The sequence below is a fragment of the Rutidosis leptorrhynchoides genome, chromosome 11, assembly GCF_046630445.1.
Source record: "Rutidosis leptorrhynchoides isolate AG116_Rl617_1_P2 chromosome 11, CSIRO_AGI_Rlap_v1, whole genome shotgun sequence".
NCBI classification, from domain to species: Eukaryota; Viridiplantae; Streptophyta; class Magnoliopsida; order Asterales; family Asteraceae; genus Rutidosis; species Rutidosis leptorrhynchoides.
The window spans coordinates 166,027,494-166,046,671 of NC_092343.1; the positions used below are offsets into that span (position 1 = coordinate 166,027,494).

The 19,178-nt window shown below is 35.0% G+C and overlaps 2 protein-coding genes across 2 annotated transcripts; one reads left to right on the forward strand and one right to left on the reverse strand.

Moving 5' to 3' along the window:
• Positions 1 to 1,522: 1,522 nt before the first annotated feature.
• On the forward strand, positions 1,523 to 4,117 carry LOC139875225 (secreted RxLR effector protein 161-like). The gene is made up of 3 exons (XM_071862566.1): positions 1,523 to 1,814; positions 1,863 to 2,106; positions 3,967 to 4,117. The coding sequence occupies exons 1-3, from the start codon at positions 1,523 to 1,525 to the stop codon at positions 4,115 to 4,117; spliced, it is 687 nt and encodes a 228-aa protein (XP_071718667.1).
• A 484-nt stretch (positions 4,118 to 4,601) lies between these two features.
• On the reverse strand, positions 4,602 to 5,579 carry LOC139877779 (protein DOG1-like 4). Its single transcript, XM_071865202.1, has one exon. The coding sequence runs from the start codon at positions 5,563 to 5,565 to the stop codon at positions 4,786 to 4,788; it is 780 nt and encodes a 259-aa protein (XP_071721303.1). The 5' UTR covers positions 5,566 to 5,579; the 3' UTR covers positions 4,602 to 4,785.
• Between the last annotated feature and the right edge of the window lie 13,599 nt (positions 5,580 to 19,178).

Genomic DNA, 19,178 nt, shown 5'->3' on the forward strand with positions numbered 1-19,178 from the left:
CCTATAAAAATATCAACAACGAGAGGGTAAGCTAACGCTTAGTGAATGATAATATACTACATACATATATATGTATAAAATGGACACGCCACACAAATATTAAATACCGCATACCGAAGCATCCATGTATAAGGCAACTACACTAAGCATACCGTACGATCTCTAAGCAACAAGCTAAAGATATCAACAAAGTATAAGTTCACCAACGACGATGTGAACAACGCCAATAAGCTACACCTGGAGGGTTAGCTACAACACAACATTACATTAATATATATAACAATATAAAACGAATAAGGTTAACCCCTTAACCCATTACCGAATACCAAACGCCACAATGAAGATTGGCCGAACTACACGAGCCTTAGTAATCCGAAACCACACGAGATTACTATCTTCACAACATCGAGGTTGGCCGAACTACACGAGCCTTAGTGAATCCGAAAACACACGAGATCACTACCTCATGAGTCCGAACTACACGAGACTCACTTCCAATAAGATGACCGAACTACACGCGTCATCGTTCTCAAAATCGCCCATAAACCCTAATTTTGACCCATAAGGTCAAAATCTCACCATTTACAAGTTTTGACACCAAAACATGTTTAACTCGATTTCATACATCAACTTAATCCATTTCAAGTTTATAAACCTCAACGAATCGACATTCGGGTTATAATCCTCAACAAACCCTAATTTCGACTCTAGTCAAAGTTAGTCAACCACAAGAACCCTAAAGGTCTCCAAAGCACCAATAATCACTAATACTAGTGATTATACACCATTCTCAAGTCTTAAACATGGTTAAATCATTAACCAACCCAAAACTCGCCTTTAACACTTATAAACCCGAATCTTGGTGTTAATCTTCAATTAACAACTAAATGGGTTCCATCTATGAATCATACAATCAAAAGCCCCAAATTTGAATGATGAACACGAAAATGAAATTCGGAGTTAGAGCTTACCACTAGTATCACCGTGTAGCTAAGAACGAGGAGAACAAACTTGTCAACTACGCCAAAGATCAAATCCCGCTTCTTCCTTTCCAAAAATCCCTTTGAAATTAAATGGGTGTTTGAGTTTTGAGAGAAAAATGAAAAGAAAAGGAAAATGAAATTAGGAAAATGAATGAGTGGATGAGGTTAAAGCCTCAAATCTGGCTCAATCGTGAAATGACCAAATTGCCCTTGAACTTCATTTAATATTACAAGAATCTGGTGCCAGTTCGTGCAGTTTGCCGCGCCGCGGCCTTAAATGTCGCGCCGCGACATTTGACTAAGTCTGGGATCATTTTAAACCTAACTTCTGATCTTTGTTTCAGTAGAATGCCGCGCCGCGGCCTCGTTTGTCGCGCCGCGACCCAAAGCTCGACCTGAGCCCTTCTCCCGCGTACAAGACTTTAACACTCGAACACGTCTCAAATCCTTCAAACTCCTATCGTACATACCCAATACACCTATAAATCATATACGGGGAAAACGGGGTGTTACAAGGGGCTGCTAAACGGATACTCGGAATGAGTATTGAAAGGAATCAGGTTGAAGGTACTTTAACTTTGTCTCAAACCAAGTATATCGAGAAAGTGTTAGAGCGGTTCAACATGGGTGATTCTAAGGCAAGATCCGTGTCTTTAGGCGGTACCTTAAAGTTAACGAAAAGTCAAGCACCTACAACGAAAGTAGAGAAAGAGGAGATGGCTCAAATTCCGTATGCGTCAGCAGTAGGTAGTATTATGTATGCAATGATTTGTTCAAGACCTGACATAGCTTATGCAGTGGGAGTTGTGAGTCGGTTTATGTCGAATCCGGGTAAAGAGCATTGGAAAGATATAAAGTGGCTTTTGCGCTACTTGAAAGGTACTTCTAAAATGGGGTTGCAATTCACTAAAGGTGATTCCATTTTGAGAGGGTACGTTGATGCTGATTTGAGTGGTTGTGACGATTCGGGTAGAAGCACTACGGGGTATGTTTTCACGGTTGGTAAGACGGTTGTTAGTTGGATGTCCAAACTTCAAAGTTGTGTTGCGCTGTCAACAACGGAGGCTGAGTATATGGCAGCAGCAGAAGCATGCAAAGAACTTGTATGGCTAAAGAATTTTATGTTTGAGTTGGGACGAGTTCAACAAGATTATGTCTTGCACTGTGATAATCAAAGTGCTATTCATTTGGTGAAGAACCCGGTGTTTCATGGTCGTACGAAACACATAAAGTTAAGGTATCATAAAATTCGCGAACTTATTGAAGATGGTACTTTAGTTGTCAAGAAAATTCCTGGTACGGAGAATCCTGCTGATATGTGTACTAAGGTGGTTACGATCGGAAAGTTGAAGCTTTGCATAGCTTCAACTGGTCTTCTTGTTACTTGATGAAAGAAGACGACAACTAGAGAGCTCTAAGGGTTATTGGTATTGATTTCGACAAGTAGTGTTGAAGACCTTGTATCGAAAGTCTGCTCTTCCAGCGATGTTGAGTTTGCGTGTCCCATGTTTAATTGGCGATATGAAAGGGGGTTCGACGTTCTTAGTTGAAATGGTTGGTTTTGGGGTTGACGAGATTTCTGGGTTTTGGTCTCATTTGAGTGGGAGATTGTTGGATGTGCAAAGAAGATCAAAACGAAGAAACAGGTACCAGGTCGCGTTCGGGTATGGTTTGTCGCGATACGCGACACATTGGAACGCGACATATGTGTCTGGAACGCGACAAATATGGCAGTGATTGGGGCTCGATGTTCATCGCGTTTTGGTCTTAGTTGCCGCGTTTGAGTGGGGTTTATCGCGAAACGCGATGGGTTGTCGCGAAACGCGACAGTGTTCGTGACCAGCAAGTTATTTGATTTGTTTCCTAATTTTGATTAGCACTATAAATATACCCTTTGTATTCTGTAACCCCATGTACGAAAAATCAATAAAAAAGCTCTCTAGTTGCCCGTGGACTAAAGCAATCATACCGATTGCATATAACTACGTAAATTCTTGTGTCTTTTACTTTTCTTGCATTTATTCTGTTCGTTTGTCGTTTGTGGAATCACAATCTTGGTAATCGTTGTTGGTCCATAAATTCCTAACATCTAAAACTCTCTTCGATCATACTATGATATTCCCTCCATATATAGCCAAAAGGATAAGTTATGTATGTCTACGTGGGTACCTACCTCCCTTTCATATATCAACAACATTCATGGTTTAATCTGACAACTTTCATAGTACTGCGGCTCAAATTTTATCAGACGTGTCATATATATAGCAGAACTGGAATTAATATCTCTGAAAATCGAATCCATCAAAATTATAATATTTATTTTATATATAATAATATATAGGATTAAAATATCTATAATTGTAGTTTATGGAAAGTGATATTTCCAAATAATTTTTGATAGATTCACAGAAGTTTGGTAATACTTTTCAATAATGCCCCTTCAATAAATTATAACAAAAAAACTTGTGAACATCTCATTAAGGGCAGTTTAGTAAATCTGTGTGAATTTATCAAAAACATATTTGGAAAACTCCCGTAGTTTATTGTGCCTGATGCAGTCGAAAAGTAATATACTATATCTAGTTCCATTCGGGACAAAAAGTTATGGGTACATTTTCTACAGTAACTCTTTTTTTTTCTTTTCTTTTTTGGTTTGTGTTTTCAATAGATTGAAAAATGTACGTTTTATGTATCTAAAAAACTAATGAAAAACTGGAGACTGGAGAGCTCATTTAAATGTAACGAATGAAGTTGGCTATAGTAGTAAAAATATCCCAAATCTTTGGCTTTACATTTTATTTATAAAGAGGAAAAAATATTTATATTTTCTTATAAATTACTTTTCGTAAAACTCAAACTTTAACACGTTTTAGTTTTTATTAAAGGAAAATTTTAAAGATAGCCTGAATGTTTTCAGTTCTCAAGACCTCGGTATTCGCATCTTTGCTTGAAGTGACTTGATAAAGAACACTTTGCGGTGCAGGAGTAACATAGCTAGACTTTATTCCTGTTCTGAGGAAGAAGTTGAAAAAGAAAAGGCTGAGAGAGAGAAGATGGGTTGTGTTGGTAGAGATAAGCAATGCAAGTGCCTTGAATGCAGAATGGAAGATAGAATTGACCAAGCATGCGTGTGAAAGAATGCGGAGGTAGTTAGGGCCCACTATGTGGAAGCTATTTGGAGATTGGCGCAGGTTCGAGCCTGTTCACATGGTTGGTTTTCCAATGGAGGTAATAGCGCGCCTCACACAAGCTCTTCGAAGGTGGGTTGTTGGATTGCCAAAGACAACACAAGGGTCAACGTGTTTCTGCCGATCTACACGTTTTGGAGTTAAGGGTGTGCCAACGGTGGCATAGAAGAAAGCTCCGTGAAAATTGCTCTATGACAACCGTTGAGAGTAGTAGTAGTCTTAATCGGTTTATCTTATTTTTTGAATATCATTGTCGGTCAAGAAGTTGTTAAAAAAAGGGGAATCATACGTACGTACAGAGACATCCTTTGGAGAACTCAAACGACAACATCCTTTGAAGAACTTGGAACATGCATTAAACTTAAAGGGAAAGCAACTTACATTTAAAGGTTTCAAATTGTTTATTCGTACATATACTTGGTACTCGACCCATATAAAGTTACAACTAACCAAGAACAATTAAGACAATTACTACATGAAAACAACGTTACATGCATGATCATTCCATCCATACTGCCATTCATATCCATAAACGAAGCAGTGGAAAAAAACGTAGACATGCCCTAACGTAAACATATTTCTTCGTAGCTAGAACGATATATCGTCTACCACAATTAAGTGGCGTCGTCCCTCTTCCCCCAATCGTGTATCCTAAGATGTAGTTCAGCCGCAGCGATTAAAAAGTACACCGCTTGTATAGGTGTCAAAATCTCAACCACACCCTTCAATGTCTTGACTCTTAAACCGTCCGCCATGTGTAACACCTCTTCCAACTCATCCTTCTTCGATTTCAGCAACGATTCGACTTTAAGATAACTCTCCCTTTCTCCATCATCGTTGTTGTTTTCACTCCTCATATTCTCAGACATTGAATTTGATAAATCCACCATAGGCGTATACGCCGCCGATTCTTGCAAAAGCGCCATTTTCTCACTAATACTCCTCTCTTCATGAATTGTTTTCCTCTGCAATTCATCAATTCGATTGATTTGATGGATACTTAAATCGCCTAAATCATCGGTCAAAACCGGGACAAGGTCAGCTAATCTAGCCTCAAGCTGAATCCCCGATTTCGAGTACAATAAATGGATTGCAGTTGTTGGCCTCCAACCAGCAATCCACAAAAGTGAATCTTCAAGTGAGGTTAACCAAGTTGGACTAAACATTGAAAGAACATCACCTTTTGCTCCATTTGATTTGACTTTATAGTAATCTTCATAATGACCAACAACTTTATCAATGAGTGGGAGTAAAAGTGAATCGTCTTCGAAATTGTTTTGATGGTGGTTTGCAGCTGACACGAGATGTTCGAGGTTGGTTTTGAGTTCACCTAGCCACCAATCGAAGAACTCGTGGAAGGTTTGATTTTGGAGAGTGTTTTGGTGTTCGATCATGAGATCTAGCGGTGGTGTTTAAGACTCATGAAATGACATGAAATATTTGAACTCAGGTGGTGGTGATATTTGTAGTGTTTTGTGTTCATGATTCATGTTGGAACTTGGAAGGAGTACTAAGTTTATTTTTGTAGTTATTGATAAAATTGGTCCCTAGACTATGTCATTGGAAGTTTTAGTCCTCAAGTTTGAGTCTGTAATAGGACGTAAGCATGTTTGTAGTTTTGTACTATCCAAACAGTTTTCAGTGTTAGTTATCAAGTAATTTTATAGCGAGTAATAAACTTGACCAAGGACGTAAGCATGTTTTCAGTCTTAATTAGCTATCAACAAATCTACCGTGTGGGTGAAAGGCTCGAGCGGCACGGGGTTCTATGGCGAAACTATTTGAGGCAGGGTGGGGCGTCCGCCATCGGTGGATTTGCAATTTTTAATGTAAACATTTTGGGTTTTTCGACTTTGCTCCCGATGAATTTTTTTTGTCCAAAACCTACATAATATATTTTGATTCAAAATCTTCAAATTTTGCCCAAAATTCTCCAATTTTTACTTCAAAACCTTCAAAATTTGCCAAAAAAAATCTTCAAATTTTGACCAAAAACCTCCATAATTTGCCTAAAAATCTCAAATTTTCACCCCAAAATCTCCATATTTTGCCCAAAAAAATTGTTACACTTTTAAATTTTTTGTTGCCCCAGTGAAAAAAAATCATACTTCCGCCAATTGTTTTATAGCGAGAAACTTGACTAAAGACTTTATTGATTGATAGCAAACAAGGTAGGTGGTGAACAATTTAGTGAGAAGCTTTTTATTGTACATAAGTAATGTTTTCATCGGCTCTATTTTTGAGTCAGCAATTGTCGATTTATTTGCATCTTGACTGTCGTTTAAAGCCTAAATTAAATTTTAGACTGGATTTAAAATCCATAAAAATTTGATTCTACTATTTTCATGGCGTCTCAATTTTATTTTTAATTTTATCTTACTATTTAGGAAAAAAATCCTACTTATTGGTCGGATGTCCACTCGGAAGCAATCTCTTTATCCATTGAATAAAGAGAGGGATGACTTTCTCTACTTTTGAGAGTGTTTCACTCTGGGCGAAGAAATGAATTGTTTTTATTCTAGGATAGGGGAAGGATTCCCTACATCTCACCTCCCCCTACACCACTCATGTGATATTGAATTTTGTTGTTGTTGTATTAGTATATGTTTTCAATTAAAATGTTTTCACGATAATAAGCCTAACATAAAAAAAAGACACCACCGAACTTTTGGTTGAGTGGTAAAAAGCCTCATTTGGTCATGGACCCGTATCCTTGAAATAATAGGTGTGAGTACGAACCCTGCGGAAGTTTTCTCCAAGGTTGTGCCTCTAGTATCATTCACTCTGTGCAGAGGCGAGTCTAGTAAGGTGCTCGTGGGATCACGGGCAAGGTTGGAGAACTCGGATCTCGGGGAGGTCTCTTTTAGACATTTTTGAGGTGTAACGACCCGACTTTTCGACTTGCTTTTGTGCCTTGTGTTTTCACGAAACTGCGTATTTGTGCGTACCGAGCTATATTATACTCTGGGAACTCCCTGCATGTTGACTACTTTCATTTATATGTTAAAGCGTATCATTAAGTACGTAGGATACTTAACTTAATCCTCGGAAACCTTTATGACCGTTAATGTCACTTGACCTTTTTTTAACGAACTGTGTACTGTGTACTGTGTACACGTTTAACTTTTGTCGTAATCGGAATATTATGACTACGAAATACTAATTGTTATTTTATAATAACAATTACTTGAGTTTTTGGATGTTTAATTACGCTTAGTAATTTACTAGAGCACACTAGTTAGTCTTGTTGGACTTTCTACCTTGTTGGACCTTAGCCCACCCTACACTAGTTAGTGGACTATTTAATTAGCCCAATTATAAGTAACTAGTGACCCATTAATAAGTAAGACAAATGCCCATTTATTAGAGGGAACATGTTAGCATTTTTGTCAAGTATTATCCTTAATGTTGCATGAGATCCTAACATAAGCACCAACTTTAGACAACCATTAACCAAAAAGCAAAAAGGTGTCCCCCTTGTCCCCCTTGGAAACCCACGGCCTAACCACCACCACCCTCACCTCACCTCCTATAAATACTAAGCCATTTCCTCACCATTCACACTTGATTTCCATTCACAATTTACACACACTTGTTCATTTATTTTCTCTCTAGTCTAAAGCTTGTAAGTATTTTGAATTTCTTTTCTTCTTCTCCTTCTCATCATCACGAGTTCATCATCATCATTAGAAGATCAAGCTTTTTAGCTTTTGATCTTGATTACATCTTGTAGATTCAAACATGGATTTGAATCCTTCAAGAACATGGAAGATTCAAGCTTTCTAGCTTTGAATCTTCACCTACTTTGTAGATCTAAATCTTTTAGCTTTAATCTTGTTATTTTGTTATAAAGATTCAAACTTGTGTTTGTAATCTTCATGTATCTTAAAGATCCAAGCTTTACGCTTCAAGATCTTTAAGAACACTAAAGATCCAAGCTTTTTAGCTTAGGGTCTCATTATTATGTTAAAGATCTTAGATTTTTAGCTTATGGTCTCATTACTTTCATTATTTTGTTAAAGATCTTAGCTTTATAGCTTATGGTCTCATTAATCTTGTAAAGATTCAAGCTTTCTAGCTTTGTAATCTTATAACTTGTGTGAAAAGGATCCAAGCTCTCTAGCTTAGGGTTCCATCACTTTATTTGATTTACTTTATATTCATATTTGTTTGATTGAAGTAAAGTTTGTAGCTTTAGTTGTAAATAGAACTTGTATTTGTGTTAACACTAAGGATATGATGTAACCTTGGTTCATCATCCATCTAAGACTCTTAAATGAGTTGTGTTCTTACTTGGCCTTAACATATTTTGTGTTGATGGTTGAATCTTGGTCAAGGTGATGCTAACCCATCAATGAGTTGTACACCTGAAGCTACAAGCATCAAGGATGAGAACCGTGATGAGCATCAAGCACCAAGAACCCCACCGGAGCACTTGTTTACTATTTTTTGGGATATGATCAGATTCCTGGACTTCTGTAAAATAGATTTTCAGTTAGTTCGTTTCTAATAGATGACTTTTCGTTTAGGCCTCGACTTAATCCGACATACGGTTTAGGATTTATAGCCCTCCGAAAGTCACTACGCCGTTGTAACGTTGTGCTGAAATTTCTGACCTACTCGCACTTAAACCGTCGCCACGGTCAAACGAAGACGATTTAGGTTCTGAAAATTGGTCAGCGGTTATAGGACTCATATACGGAGCCATAGCCACTGACTACATGTCTTTTCATTTTGTATAGAGGTCGTAGCAGCTGACCGAAGTTATCCTATTGTTTCAATCTCTATTCTTGTCAAACTTGCTTAGCTTTTATGATGATGAATGATGATGATGATGACACTTAAACTTAATTTATTCACTTTTAAACTTATTGGGACAACATACTGACCTAGTGACCTTTGACTTAGGTTGACGACCTTTCGGACCGACTTACTACCTGCATACGTTTCATATAGACTTTTACTATTTATTCACTGTGAGTTATAGCTTCCCTTTTTACTTATACTATTTTTGGGACTGAGAATACATGCGCTTTTTACGTTTTACTTACTTGACACGAGTACTTAAACTGTACATATGTGTGGGTTATATAACGGCATAAACATTCCCCTTAGTAAGGTAACGTTTAATCATTGGTTTTTGAACCGGTGAACGCGAATATTAGATATGGATCCATAGGGTTTGACATCCCCACTCGGGCTAGTCGCGCTAGCATTTAACGGGTGTTTGATACTTCGAGGACATACACACTCGCCAAGTGTACTTTTAGGGGGTATTACTATTACGTTAAGTTAGTTACCGGGTGCCCACGGATAAGCATATACTTTTCATACTGTTTTGAATACGATAACTCGTGGTCTACATTACTTTACTGATTACAAACTATAGCACACAAACATTCGTGTTGACTTTTAAGCGTGTATTTGTGACGATCGCTCCAAATCCATATGGACGAACACGTCATTCATTGATTTCATTGCGAGGTATTTGACCTCTATGTGATACATTTTGTAACATTGTATTCGTTTGAAAAGGTATTTCATAAATGAATATATAAATTCCAGGTTTTTAACATCTGATGATTTCTACGTATAGACAATCACCATTTAATGGTTTACAATAATACATCTGTTGACAATAAAGTCAAAATAAGATACATGGTAATGGTTTGGTGAATGCAAGTTTCTTGTATATAGCATGTATGACTCCAAGCACATATCTTGTATCACGTATAAGCAAACAGCGGAAGACTTCTAGAATCCTGAGAATAAACATGCTTCAAGTGTCAACACAAAGGTTGGTGAGTTCATAGTTTTAATATTACACATAATCCGTATATCAATGTGGATTACAAAAGTTCAGTTGTTTTATTTAAAACGTTATCAATAGGTTTTACATAAAAGGTGGATCACAAGATTTCAGTTGTTTCATCCGAAACGTTTATCAATCGGTTCTACAAAATTGAGCACCCTGGTAACTAAACTTTAATGCTTATATTATTTGTACCCTTTGTATAATCATCTTAATAATACACGCAAACCAACGTGTACGCTTCTCAAATAGCATACGTCCGTTAAAAGGCTAGTGCTCTAGCTCGGACGGGGATATCAAGCCCTATGGATCCATATACTACTACTCGCGCCCACCAGTTCTTATAACCGGCAGTTACTAGTTACCAAAGCTAAGGGATTTTCGGTTCAAACTCGGTGTAGAATTTAGTATGTACTTGTATCCATTGTGTTTAAAATAAAGTGCATGTATTCTCAGCCCAAAAATATAGATTGCAAAAGCAATTAAAAAGGGAGCAAATGAAACTCACGCATATAAATATTGTATATCGGTTAATAAAGCATTTGCATGTATTCTCAGCCCAAAAATGTAGAGAGTAAAAGGGATCATATGAAACTCACGCATATAAATATTGTATATCGGTTAATAAAGCATTTGCATGTATTCTCAGTCCCAAAAATATATATAAAAAGGGAGTAATGAAACTCACGAAAAATCAGTTTTAGTTTTTGTATTCATTTTATAAAACAGCGCATGTATTCTCAGCCCAAAAATATGTATAAAAGGGGTCAATGAAACTCACACATATAAATATTGTATATCGGTTAATAAAACATTTGCATGTATTCTCAGCCCAAAAATGTAGAGAGTAAAAGGGATTTTATGAAACTCACAGTTTAATATTGATATACAATATTGCAGGAAAGCACGTAGACGCATTGGAGATAATAAGCACGAGGTTTGATTCACAAAAATACCCCCGAATATTACCCATAAACTCCTTGGCAATAACCCATATTTTCCTTAGCTCTAGCTTTCTCGGAAACTTGTTTTGAAAAAATTACTTGGACAGCACTCCGTCGTAATATTTTATGTACATTATTATTTTTGTATCGCAAAAATAATAACACTAATAATAAAAATAATAAGATTAATAATAATCTTATTATTAATAATAATAATAATAATAAAATAAATAAATACGGAGTAAAAATAATATATATGTGTGATTTAAATCGAGCGAAAACACTGAAATTTATAGATGTGGCCTGAAATCTGGAGTCATGCGACTCGCATGGAAATGGCCTTCTGGCCATGCGACTCGCATGAGGACCAGGGACAGCTCACATTGTTTTGGCTCCTAGTTTGTCGACATAATATAAAATAAATATAAATATAATATATATAATTTAAATTAATTAATTATATATTATATTAAATTCACGTGCATAGTTGACTTGTAATTTTTGTTCCGATAAGTCGTACGTTGTCACTCGACTTATGTCCCGGTTTCAGTTTTTCGAACGCCCTTTCGTACGCTGAGAAAACTTGTACTTTACGTTTCGTGAATCGTACCTTTGTCAAAATATAGTCTTAAATCATCCATAAAATATACCACTGTAGCAAAGTTACTGTAGCAAAGTCAATTTTTACTGTAGCAATTCACTGTAGCAAAGTCAATTTCACTGTAGCAAATAGTGATTTTCAAAAACACTGTAGCATTTTGGGTACTGTAGCAATTTGAAATGTTACTATCGTTTACTAAATAACTTGAAATTATATATATGTATATATCTTTTTAATATATATAAATCAGTTTTTTTAAATACACATTGGAAGTTATTTATAAATAAATTTTAATAATAAATATTTCAACTTATCATATATATTCGAATAGATATTTAAACCAATAAGTTTAATGTACGGTATCAAACAATTAATACATTGTTACCTTTTCATGTTATAGTATATATGTATCTATTTACATATAATTGTTCGCGAATCGTCGAAAATAACCGAAGGGTATTTAAATATATAAAAGTAGTTCAAAAATTTTGAGATTCAGTTTTACAGACTTTGCTTATCGTGTCGAAAATGTTGATCATACAAAGATTAAGTTTAAATTTGGTCAGAAATTTCCGGGTCATCACAGTACCTACCCGTTAAAGAAATTTCGTCCCGAAATTTGAGTGAGGTCGTCATGGCTAACAATAAAAATGTTTTAATGATGAATATGAGTTGATAATAGAGTTTTATCTATGTTTGAATAATATGGATAAAATAATCCAATTACTCGAAGCGTATGAGAGAAGTTATCGTAATCAAGTGAAATGGAGAATAGAGATGCGTCTTATCTCTTGATGTAGTAACGATTGATTTCCGGATTTTTAGGAATAGAAAATCTTCATAATTTAAATAAGATTTGATTTTTCGGAATTTGCGGAAATTAGGATTTTCTTTGATTAAATGCGTAATCTGACTCTATTACTGCGTCCGATCTTTTGCTATAAATTGACCTCTTCCGTTTCATTTATTTTCAACACTCCTATAATTTTCTTTATTATTTCATACATCCCAATAGATTGTGAAAATGCTTAATCCAGTTCTGATTCTTGATATTTTCCTGGCTATCGTATCCTTCATTCTTCTTTTTCATCTGCCACCAGAGGAAGTTATTTTCTTCTACTATTACCTTGGGGTTATAGTGTTTTTCATTCTCCCGTGTCTTTATATTGCTATACGCATTGATATACACGGTTTGTAATTCCGGAGTTGTTTTCGGGCTTTATATTTTCCATTATATTTCGGAGCTTCAAGCTTTCGTTTTCTCTTCCCGACCTTAAGTCTAGCGAATAGTGGTCCAGAATTCGTAGGTATGAATTTCAGAATAAACATAATTAATGTTCTACGAAAGAAACGGTAATGGCACAATCTGACTTGTCAAATTACCAGAATATCCGGAAAAGACCGAATCATCAAGAAATATATTTTCTTGATATATTTAGAGATTATATAGAATGAAAGAGTTATGTAACATGGTTTATGATGAGGGTGTGATCTGTGAACCTTTGTCACGTTCCATTAGAAACTCAACATGACTTACTGTAATATAATCACGTTGATCAAGTGTCATTATATTATACTACTCATGCTTCAGTTCCCAACATTACTTCAAAACATCCATTTTTTTTCGAATTTTTTTTTAGATTTTAGAAATTAAAATAGTTTCTTTTATGATGTAACACAGATAGCGCGAAGAGGTAATGATTTCAGATAAGAATGGTTTAAAAAAAATATCTTCAGAAATATGGAGGATATTTATAATGGGAGATACGATGATATCTTAGAATATTTAAGATAAGATGATGATGAAGAATATTGTCCGCAAAGGTTTTAGTGTAAGGAGCAAGGTATTCTTTAATGATTTCAGCAGACTCTGAATCATTTGGATTCTTTGAAGGTAGATTTAGTCTTTGTGATTTGTCCACAGCCTCCTTCATGGTCTGCTCAATCCGTTTTTCAATTCCAAACCTTCTCTTTTTCTCTGCTTTACCACCATACTATTCTTTATCATCAAACTTTTGACTGTTAAGGTCGTTTACAGTTTTTGCTGCTTCATCAGCATTGTTCCAATTTCAGAGAACTAGTTTCATAGTTTGGGGTGTTTTTCAAAAACTTCACATTCGAAGTATGTAATTCGAGGAGGTAGACGTTATATGTACACATATAACTGTTGGCGTAGACGTGCTGCAAGATTTCAAAATACTGATTGCAAATTCCCGATAGTTGGAATGGCAACTATTGTTACAAGATGTGGATGAGTACATGATAGGGTTTCAATGTATATATAGTGATTTCCGGAGAGTTTCAAATAGCAGAGTGACGGAGTCGCTGGTACATTTACTGCTAATATGGTGGAACATAAAAGGTTCCCCAGTAACAAAAACGTATATGCCAAAGTTATAAGTCTGAAAGGTCGTCGTTGACTAGTTGAATGGGTGATAATACTGGATACTTTTAAAAAGGAATTGCAAGGTTATTTTCAGTAATGATAATGCCGAAGGATTTATCACAGATACGTGTTAAAGTTTTACTTAGGTTTCGAGAGCTTTCCAGATATATGATTATAAGTACAAATCTTTCTTCTCGTAGATATCGTGTAGTTGGTTTGTCTTCTCGTTTGTTCATTAGTTGAAGTGTTTCCAAGAATTTCGATGGGTTTGAACGCAAAATATAATCATATGATGTTCTAGTACTGTTCTGAATTCAAAGCATGGGTTTCGAAGCATGGTTTTGAAAGATGTAGGAATCTAAGAGTGATGTTTTTCGTTTAATCTTGACTTGGATTCTGATCTATCGAAATTAGAATATGAAATTGAATGAAAATGGTTATTCTGCGATGAACAGATACGTATATCTATAGGTTTGAGCAGTATAGTTAATGATTGTTGAATCAAAATTGAAGAATGTATAGTGTAACATATTAATGTGGAATTTATATATTTCTAGGGTATTACCTACCCGTTAAAATATTCTCATCATTAACAGTTTGTACAAAAGGATTTTCAATTACAATCTTTATGAAAATATATGTATGTATATTTCCTTCAGATGTAATATAAATTTAATGAGTTATTAAACTCATTTGATTTTCGGTTGGAACTAGAAACGAATAATCTCTTCTATATTAAAGATTACATAATCGTCGCATGATATTTCTCCAATGAAGTTATGAATTAATACTTCATCGTTTATGGTTATTAGTATTCTTCGGTGTCTACGGTGCGTATGAGGTTGATACTCGTGGGACAGATTGTGAGGTTAAGGTTTACGTTGCGGATGTTGTTGTTGTCGGTACTGGTACCGTTGTTGGTTGTGCTGCTGGTTCTGGTGGTGCTACCGGTGCTGCCTGTGATGCCTGCAAATTGTGCATCATATTCTCCAAAGCCACAACTCGAGCGCGAAGCTCGTTAACTTCTTCTATTATTCCGGGATGATTGGCGGTTGGTACGAGAGGATGAATAAATTTTAAAATTCTGGTTATCATATAATCGTTGCGAAATATCCTGGAAATTAGGGTAAAGATAGTGTTTCGAACGGGTTCGCCGGTAAGTGCCTCAGGTTCCTCACCAAGAGGTGAATTCGGTTGGTGGAAAGGATCGCCTTCCTCTTGTCTCCATTGATTAAGTTGATTACGAACCCATCCCCAATTCATCCAGAATTGGTGATGACTGATTGGTTGATTCATTCCGGTTACACTGCTTTCGGAACTCAGGTGGAAATTCATATCGGAATCCGAAGAACTCGAATTACTTGCAGAATTCATCTTACACGGTTAGATAAATAATTTTCGATGTGAAATGATTTTCGGATATCGGATGATATTTTAATTACATAGAATACCTTTATATAGTACAAAGGATCCTTAAATTATGGAGAAACTTTCGGAAACTGTCAAGTAAAGGTAACAGTAACAGATACGCTAAGATATTCATTTTGTCTATACACTAGTCATGCAATCCATGCAATAAGGTGTGTCTAGACTACAAATGATAAGCAGGTAATTTTCCACACAAGGAATGATAAGCAGGTAATTTCTAACAAAAAAATTATAAGCAACAACTTTTATCATGCAGACATGGTCGAAGTCCAGACTCACTAATGTATCCTAACAATAACCGGTTAGACACACTAATGCAAATTCTGGTTCGCTAAGACCAACGCTCTGATACCAACTGTGACGATCGCTCCAAATCCATATGGACGAACACGTCATTCATTGATTTCATTGCGAGGTATTTGACCTCTATGTGATACATTTTGTAACATTGTATTCGTTTGAAAAGGTATTTCATAAATGAATATATAAATTCCAGGTTTTTAACATCTGATGATTTCTACGTATAGACAATCACCATTTAATGGTTTACAATAATACATCTGTTGACAATACAGTTAAAATAAGATACATGGTAATGGTTTGGTGAATGCAAGTTTCTTGTATATAGCATGTATGACTCCAAGCACATATCTTGTATCACGTATAAGCAAACAGCGGAAGACTTCTAGAATCCTGAGAATAAACATGCTTCAAGTGTCAACACAAAGGTTGGTGAGTTCATAGTTTTAATATTACACATAATCCGTATATCAATGTGGATTACAAAAGTTCAGTTGTTTTATTTAAAACGTTATCAATAGGTTTTACATAAAAGGTGGATCACAAGATTTCAGTTGTTTCATCCGAAACGTTTATCAATCGGTTCTACAAAATTGAGCACCCTGGTAACTAAACTTTAATGCTTATATTATTTGTACCCTTTGTATAATCATCTTAATAATACACGCAAACCAACGTGTACGCTTCTCAAATAGCATACGTCCGTTAAAAGGCTAGTGCTCTAGCTCGGACGGGGATATCAAGCCCTATGGATCCATATACTACTACTCGCGCCCACCAGTTCTTATAACCGGCAGTTACTAGTTACCAAAGCTAAGGGATTTTCGGTTCAAACTCGGTGTAGAATTTAGTATGTACTTGTATCCATTGTGTTTAAAATAAAGTGCATGTATTCTCAGCCCAAAAATATAGATTGCAAAAGCAATTAAAAAGGGAGCAAATGAAACTCACGCATATAAATATTGTATATCGGTTAATAAAGCATTTGCATGTATTCTCAGCCCAAAAATGTAGAGAGTAAAAGGGATCATATGAAACTCACGCATATAAATATTGTATATCGGTTAATAAAGCATTTGCATGTATTCTCAGTCCCAAAAATATATATAAAAAGGGAGTAATGAAACTCACGAAAAATCAGTTTTAGTTTTTGTATTCATTTTATAAAACAGCGCATGTATTCTCAGCCCAAAAATATGTATAAAAGGGGTCAATGAAACTCACACATATAAATATTGTATATCGGTTAATAAAACATTTGCATGTATTCTCAGCCCAAAAATGTAGAGAGTAAAAGGGATTTTATGAAACTCACAGTTTAATATTGATATACAATATTGCAGGAAAGCACGTAGACGCATTGGAGATAATAAGCACGAGGTTTGATTCACAAAAATACCCCCGAATATTACCCATAAACTCCTTGGCAATAACCCATATTTTCCTTAGCTCTAGCTTTCTCGGAAACTTGTTTTGAAAAAATTACTTGGACAGCACTCCGTCGTAATATTTTATGTACATTATTATTTTTGTATCGCAAAAATAATAACACTAATAATAAAAATAATAAGATTAATAATAATCTTATTATTAATAATAATAATAATAATAAAATAAATAAATACGGAGTAAAAATAATATATATGTGTGATTTAAATCGAGCGAAAACACTGAAATTTATAGATGTGGCCTGAAATCTGGAGTCATGCGACTCGCATGGAAATGGCCTTCTGGCCATGCGACTCGCATGAGGACCAGGGACAGCTCACATTGTTTTGGCTCCTAGTTTGTCGACATAATATAAAATAAATATAAATATAATATATATAATTTAAATTAATTAATTATATATTATATTAAATTCACGTGCATAGTTGACTTGTAATTTTTGTTCCGATAAGTCGTACGTTGTCACTCGACTTATGTCCCGGTTTCAGTTTTTCGAACGCCCTTTCGTACGCTGAGAAAACTTGTACTTTACGTTTCGTGAATCGTACCTTTGTCAAAATATAGTCTTAAATCATCCATAAAATATACCACTGTAGCAAAGTTACTGTAGCAAAGTCAATTTTTACTGTAGCAATTCACTGTAGCAAAGTCAATTTCACTGTAGCAAATAGTGATTTTCAAAAACACTGTAGCATTTTGGGTACTGTAGCAATTTGAAATGTTACTATCGTTTACTAAATAACTTGAAATTATATATATGTATATATCTTTTTAATATATATAAATCAGTTTTTTTAAATACACATTGGAAGTTATTTATAAATAAATTTTAATAATAAATATTTCAACTTATCATATATATTCGAATAGATATTTAAACCAATAAGTTTAATGTACGGTATCAAACAATTAATACATTGTTACCTTTTCATGTTATAGTATATATGTATCTATTTACATATAATTGTTCGCGAATCGTCGAAAATAACCGAAGGGTATTTAAATATATAAAAGTAGTTCAAAAATTTTGAGATTCAGTTTTACAGACTTTGCTTATCGTGTCGAAAATGTTGATCATACAAAGATTAAGTTTAAATTTGGTCAGAAATTTCCGGGTCATCACAGTACCTACCCGTTAAAGAAATTTCGTCCCGAAATTTGAGTGAGGTCGTCATGGCTAACAATAAAAATGTTTTAATGATGAATATGAGTTGATAATAGAGTTTTATCTATGTTTGAATAATATGGATAAAATAATCCAATTACTCGAAGCGTATGAGAGAAGTTATCGTAATCAAGTGAAATGGAGAATAGAGATGCGTCTTATCTCTTGATGTAGTAACGATTGATTTCCGGATTTTTAGGAATAGAAAATCTTCATAATTTAAATAAGATTTGATTTTTCGGAATTTGCGGAAATTAGGATTTTCTTTGATTAAATGCGTAATCTGACTCTATTACTGCGTCCGATCTTTTGCTATAAATTGACCTCTTCCGTTTCATTTATTTTCAACACTCCTATAATTTTCTTTATTATTTCATACATCCCAATAGATTGTGAAAATGCTTAATCCAGTTCTGATTCTTGATATTTTCCTGGCTATCGTATCCTTCATTCTTCTTTTTCATCTGCCACCAGAGGAAGTTATTTTCTTCTACTATTACCTTGGGGTTATAGTGTTTTTCATTCTCCCGTGTCTTTATATTGCTATACGCATTGATATACACGGTTTGTAATTCCGGAGTTGTTTTCGGGCTTTATATTTTCCATTATATTTCGGAGCTTCAAGCTTTCGTTTTCTCTTCCCGACCTTAAGTCTAGCGAATAGTGGTCCAGAATTCGTAGGTATGAATTTCAGAATAAACATAATTAATGTTCTACGAAAGAAACGGTAATGGCACAATCTGACTTGTCAAATTACCAGAATATCCGGAAAAGACCGAATCATCAAGAAATATATTTTCTTGATATATTTAGAGATTATATAGAATGAAAGAGTTATGTAACATGGTTTATGATGAGGGTGTGATCTGTGAACCTTTGTCACGTTCCATTAGAAACTCAACATGACTTACTGTAATATAAT